This window comes from Quercus lobata, chromosome 3, assembly GCF_001633185.2.
Source record: "Quercus lobata isolate SW786 chromosome 3, ValleyOak3.0 Primary Assembly, whole genome shotgun sequence".
Classification (NCBI taxonomy): Eukaryota; Viridiplantae; Streptophyta; class Magnoliopsida; order Fagales; family Fagaceae; genus Quercus; species Quercus lobata.
Window position 1 is genome coordinate 7593327 of NC_044906.1, and position 6490 is coordinate 7599816.

Below are 6490 nucleotides of genomic sequence, written 5' to 3' on the forward strand. Positions count from 1 at the left end.
GCTACATTGTAGTAGTTCTGCACAATATTTTTTTTGGAAAACTGTTACTTAATATTTGTTTCTTACACATGATGCCCTGGTTGGTGTTTTATTTATGGAATTGTGTGTATTTGATCTGTTGTGCTTATTGTTTGTTGTGACTTGCCTCCAGGAAATATATCCAAGGAAATCATATCATGGTAGACTCTCAAACCAAGCAACTGCCAAAACAGGTTTTCTTTATTTATCTCCTTGCTCATTTACCATTTATGCCTCCTGTTTGAAGCGTTAAAGCATGATTGTTTCTCATTTTTAGGCTTTTATCCTGTTTGAACCTTGGTCAGCTACCTGCATTTTGAGTTTTGAAGTGTTGTTTTGCTCTACATTGGGAGGGGATAAAAAGCTTTTTATGTGAATTTTGGTTACCCCATGAATGGATTTTTTAAAGAAAGACAATTACCTTCAAAATCAATAACCAATACGTGTATGATGTTGCTTCTTTTAACTCTTGAGTGATAATTTGTTGATGATACGAGACCAATTCAAGTTCCAATAATAAGTTAATAATAGTATGGATCACTTTTAGATGCTAAAGCAAGGCATAATGTTTAGGACTTCGTTTATATTCAACATTTGAACAATGCTATCCGTTTTTTTCTTTTTAAGCTGATTGTACGAATTACGTTTGCAGCAACAAAGCTTCTTACCATCTGCAATGCAAATAAAGGCATATTATCTGTGAACTGGAGCCATCGACATCACTTAATTACACCCTCAATATTTCCTTCTGAAACTAGTTCTTGTCCCTTGAATTCTTGTACCCACATGATAATAGCTGGTTATTGGGTGGGACCTGATCTTGATGATGGCTGGGGATTTGTTGAAGCTTTTGTAAATCAAATTACTTGATTTTTGGGATTATTTTGCTTACCTTACTTGATAGACTTTGATTTTGGAAATGTCTGCCATGATTCATACTTCATTAGAACTAGCTTTAACTAACTGCAACTTGCCAGCATCCTACCATTGGGACAAGGTTATTAGAAGTGTGCACTCACATTTGACCAAATGCATGCCTCCTCCTCTTCATTTTGCCTGACCATTCATACATCAAATTAATGGGTAGGATGCCTTCTCTGTAGTTTCCTCTAGGGGTCTTGTAGGTCACAACCGGCTTTGACAAAGCATGTACCTGAGGTAGAGGAGAATACTGAATCTGGAGGATGAACTAGGAGGTGGCACTGTGGTGGTGTATTAGATTCTGGAGATCACAAGTCACTGATTTCTTAAAAATAGCTGAAATATTGTACTTGCAATTAAGAGTTGCTAAGGTGTATATAGAGGTGATCATAAACTTCTCTTATCAACTCGAACTGAGGGGATCATCAAGTTTTAATGCGAGTATGCATGGATGGTCGATTTTATGTTCTTATACTGCTTTGGCTCAAGCAATTTGCGTTAAGGGTCACACTCTTTATTTTGAGTTAAGTTTATGTTTATGAGATGCTAAAGCATGTGGCCGTTGTTGCAAATTGCTTGAGCCAAAGCAGTATAAGAACATAAAATCGACCATCCATGCATACTCGCATTAAAACTTGATGATCCCTTCAGTTCGAGTTGATAAGAGAAGTTTATGATCACCTGTATATACTCCTTAGCAAATCTAGTTTATGATCACCTCTATATACTCCTTAGCAAATCTTAATTGCAAGTGCAATATTTCAGCTATTTTTAAGAAATCAGTGACTTGTGATCTCCAGAATCTAATACACCACCACAGTGCCACCTCCTAGTTCATCCTCCAGATTCAGTATTCTCCTCTACCTCAGGTACATGCTTTGTCAAAGCCGGTTGTGACCTACAAGACCCCTAGAGGAAACTACAGAGAAGGCATCCTACCCATTAATTTGATGTATGAATGGTCAGGCAAAATGAAGAGGAGGAGGCATGCATTTGGTCAAATGTGAGTGCACACTTCTAATAACCTTGTCCCAATGGTAGGATGCTGGCAAGTTGCAGTTAGTTAAAGCTAGTTCTAATGAAGTATGAATCATGGCAGACATTTCCAAAATCAAAGTCTATCAAGTAAGGTAAGCAAAATAATCCCAAAAATCAAGTAATTTGATTTACAAAAGCTTCAACAAATCCCCAGCCATCATCAAGATCAGGTCCCACCCAATAACCAGCTATTATCATGTGGGTACAAGAATTCAAGGGACAAGAACTAGTTTCAGAAGGAAATATTGAGGGTGTAATTAAGTGATGTCGATGGCTCCAGTTCACAGATAATATGCCTTTATTTGCATTGCAGATGGTAAGAAGCTTTGTTGCTGCAAACGTAATTCGTACAATCAGCTTAAAAAGAAAAAAACGGATAGCATTGTTCAAATGTTGAATATAAACGAAGTCCTAAACATTATGCCTTGCTTTAGCATCTAAAAGTGATCCATACTATTATTAACTTATTATTGGAACTTGAATTGGTCTCGTATCATCAACAAATTATCACTCAAGAGTTAAAAGAAGCAACATCATACACGTATTGGTTATTGATTTTGAAGGTAATTGTCTTTCTTTAAAAAATCCATTCATGGGGTAACCAAAATTCACATAAAAAGCTTTTTATCCCCTCCCAATGTAGAGCAAAACAACACTTCAAAACTCAAAATGCAGGTAGCTGACCAAGGTTCAAACAGGATAAAAGCCTAAAAATGAGAAACAATCATGCTTTAATGCTTCAAACAGGAGGCATAAATGGTAAATGAGCAAGGAGATAAATAAAGAAAACCTGTTTTGGCAGTTGCTTGGTTTGAGAGTCTACCATGATATGATTTCCTTGGATATATTTCCTGGAGGCAAGTCCCAACAAACAATAAGTACAACAGATCAAATACACACAATTCCATAAATAAAACACCAACCAGGGCATCATGTGTAAGAAACAAATATTAAGTAACAGTTTTCCAAAAAAAATATTGTGCAGAACTACTACAATGTAGCCCTATACTTAATTTGACAAATTGCCGCATAACCTAAAGAATCATTAGGATAAATCAAACTAGTGATACAAGAAACCCATTTTGGTTATTGAGCAATTATCAAAAAGGCAATACAAGACATTAACTTTTGGTAATTGAGCAATATTTGTGAGCCATTATTTATTCATTATGAACATCAATGAGTTTTTACTCATGAGTAACATGCAGTGTCCTGTTTAGCTAACCAGCAACAGTGGCTGCAAAGAAGGTGATCCACATGTGTTTGACAAAAAAAACTCATTCACACAATCAGTTGCATATAAAAGCAAATAGCATGCAGACATACGGAAACCAATGACAACTAACTGTTGTCGTACCCCAGCATCTGTTTGATAAAGCTTAAACATTTCTGGTTAACCATTCATTAATTAGTGACGAAACAAAACTCAGTTTCTATGTATGATCCACTGTGAAAGGTTGCACATTTTAAAAGTTGGTGATGAATCAAAAACTGCAAAAAAAAAAGCCCCACAAAACATTTTGGGTGACAACAACGCTTCTAATTTATCATGCTCTTGGTTTATGTATCAACTAATCAACCTCATACTATTTGCTGCTAAAGGGTAAGCAACAACAAATATACTTAGCCAAGATTAAATAGTCTTCAAATTCAAGATTTAAATGGCTCTTTCTCATTACCCATGGTTCCCTTATCTATATTTTGACCTTTGACAAGTACTAACACATCAGAAAGGATAATTGAAAAAGAACAGACACTTTGTAGATACAGAACCTCAATTCCACAACACTAAACTGAGATAATTCTTACTTTTGCTCTTGTTCTTTTTCCCTTCAGATTCCCAGCAGCCAAACGTGGCTCGAATTCAGGCAACAATTTTCAGTATCAAATTCCTAGACTGACCAAGAATCATTTGAAAGGACAAACATCTATAACTATAATAAGAACTAGAAAAGAAGCTACAATGAACTTAATTCTCATTCTCTCGACCCGTTTGGTTGCCGAGAAAATGTGAGAACAGAAAAATTCCAACATTGTTTTTTTTCACTTCTGCTCAAAGATAAAAAAACGAACACACTATCTATAATAAGAATTAGAAAAGAACCTACAAGAAACACTGCTGGAAAGGGTAAATTTTAATTCTTTCCTCCCGTTTGGTTCCCTAGAAAATGTAAGAAAATAAAATCTTGACACTGTTTATTAACATTTTTTGCTTTAAAATGGGTGAAAAGAAAAAGAACCTAACTAAGCAAACAACAGTGGCTGTAATGGGTCACTTGGGTGAATTTAATTGCATTTTTTTAATGTGGGTATTTTCATATAGTAGAAATTAAGAATTTTTCTCTTTTTTTTTTCTGATATTTTCTCAGCAACCAAACATGGGTTGTGGAGAAAACGTTTTTTTGTGAGTGAAGTAGTAAAAGCTAAAAGTTTTGTAAGAGAGATTTGGCAAAAGGTTACCTGAAAAAGGATTGTTGGAGGGCAGAGAGGCATGGAGAAGCTTATGGAGAGCAAGCACGCCATTGAAGCTTTGAACTTCAAATTACAGACTCAGAGTTCTTCGTTTTGATGCTTTAAGAAGGAGCTCAGAACGGTGTCGTTTTACTCTGGCTAAAACTAAAATTTGCTCCTCCTAGTCCTCGGCCTAAACCATTTTCTTTTTATTTTTTTGGGCTTTGTGGGCCGACAAAATATTTCCCTTATTCTGGGTTGGTGTTGGTTCACATAAAAATAAATAAACTTAAAAGGAAAAAAAAAAAAAAAGAAGAGAGAATGGATGTTACAGATGGGAATTAATCTATTGATTTTCTAATGCTAATAATACATCTTATCACCGAACCAGTCTATTAATTTGTTAATTTTAACAATAATTTTAGATAGGCTTCAAAAAAAAAACAATAATTTTAGATAGTATGGAAATTACTACTAAACCACGAATTAGAATGTTAATTAAATTTATAATATGGATTGGATATTACAAAAGATCATAATCTAAGGTTAATAGTTGCAATTTAGTAACCCATTTATAAGGTACTCCTTAATCCTATAATTCTTTAACTTTTATAAGATGGATTATCACAAGATTGGAAAGTGAATAAAATAAAAGATTTTAGCCATATAAAAGCACCATTGAGGAATTTTCCCGTTTCCAAAAAAAAAAAAACAGAATGGCAATTTTAATATATAGATAATAATAAAAAATCTACAATCCGCATCAATTAGAGGATTAAGGAAATATCAAGAACCTTATAAGTTATAACCCAATTAGTTGATATCTTTTTTATTGGAGTAAATCTTTGACATCACCTAAATGTGTCCCTGAGCATAATACAAGCCTTAATGCAATAAGTTCTTTGTGAATCCAAAGAATGGAACTTTGAGAACCACTTGGAACAAACAACTCCAAATCTTAGGCAAACTCATCTGCAACTCGAAGATATAGCATTTTGAAGGAAGGAATGCTTATATGTTTTTTTTTTTTTTTTTTAATGGATTAGAACATATTAAGGAACAAGAGAGGGTCACAATCCATCTCCAATTTCTAGAACAAGAGCCCAAGAAGGAAGAGAGGAGATGGAGATGGGCCCATCCCAATTACAAGAGGCCACCCAACTAACCAAATTGTGAGACAAAAAAATTAACATTCTTAGAGACAAAAATAAACTCAGATACTTCCATGACGAGTTTGGGATACATACGGACAAAAATAAACTTCAAATTCCATAGTTCTTCATTTTGATGCTTTTTTTTTCTTAGGTTTAAGGAGCTCAAAACGGCATCATTTTACTCTATTCTAAAATTTGCATGTAGCAAAATTTGCTCCTCCTAGGGCCTAAACCATTTTCTTTTTCTTTTTAGGCCTTCGAGGGCCTAAAAAATATTTCCCTTATTCTGGGTTGGTGTTGGTTCACATAAAAATAAATAAATTTAAAAGGAAAAAAAAGGAGAAAAGAAATAAGAATGGATGTTACAAATTAATAGGAATTCTATTGATTTTCTAATATTAATACATCTTATCACTGAACCAGTCTATTAATTTGTTAATTATGAAAAAAAATTTAGATAGTATAAAAATTACAAATAAACCTCAATTTGGAATGTTAATTAAATTTATAATATGGGTTGGATATTACAAATGACCATAATCTAAGGTAAATATTTGCAATTTATTAATCCACTTATAAAGTACTCCTTAATCCTATGATTCTTAACTTTTAAAAGATAGAACTATCACGAGATTGGAAAGTGAATAATATAAAAGCACCATTGAGCAATTTTCACATTTTTTATAAAAAAAAAGACTGGAAATTTTAATATATAGAAAAAAAAAATGTACAATCAGTATCAATTAAAGGATTAAGGAAATGACAAAAACCTTATAATTTAACTAGTTTACATGTTCTGTTTTATTCAAGTAAATCTTTGACATCATCCAAATGTGTCCTAAGCATAATACAAGCCTTAATGCAATAAGTTCTTTGTGAATCCAAAGAATGAAACTTTTGAGAACCAC

At 33.5% G+C, this 6490-nt stretch overlaps 1 protein-coding gene and 1 long non-coding RNA gene across 2 annotated transcripts; one reads left to right on the forward strand and one right to left on the reverse strand.

Annotated features, from left to right (window-relative positions):
* Positions 1–59: 59 nt before the first annotated feature.
* LOC115982554 lies at positions 60–1409 on the forward strand. The gene is made up of 2 exons (XR_004089651.1): positions 60–212; positions 671–1409. It is a non-coding gene; the product is annotated as an uncharacterized LOC115982554 (long non-coding RNA).
* A 124-nt stretch (positions 1410–1533) lies between these two features.
* Positions 1534–4568, reverse strand: LOC115982326. The gene is made up of 4 exons (XM_031104888.1): positions 4438–4568; positions 2768–2828; positions 1658–2309; positions 1534–1620 (listed from the first exon to the last, which is right to left on the reverse strand). Exons 1-3 carry the CDS (start codon positions 4498–4500, stop codon positions 2092–2094), a joined length of 342 nt encoding a protein of 113 aa, XP_030960748.1. The 5' UTR covers positions 4501–4568; the 3' UTR covers positions 1534–1620; positions 1658–2091.
* Positions 4569–6490: the final 1922 nt, after the last annotated feature.

Bases quoted from the DNA above. Each gene is read 5' to 3' on its own strand.
- LOC115982326 (XM_031104888.1), bottom strand. From the start codon at position 4,500: ATGGCGTGCTTGCTCTCCATAAGCTTCTCCATGCCTCTCTGCCCTCCA. The intron at 2,829-4,437 runs GTAACCTTTTGC...ACTTGCCTCCAG, and splicing joins CTCCAACAATCCTTTTTCAG to GAAATATATCCAAGGAAATC. The intron at 2,310-2,767 runs GTTTTCTTTATT...TTACGTTTGCAG, and splicing joins CCAAGCAACTGCCAAAACAG to CAACAAAGCTTCTTACCATC.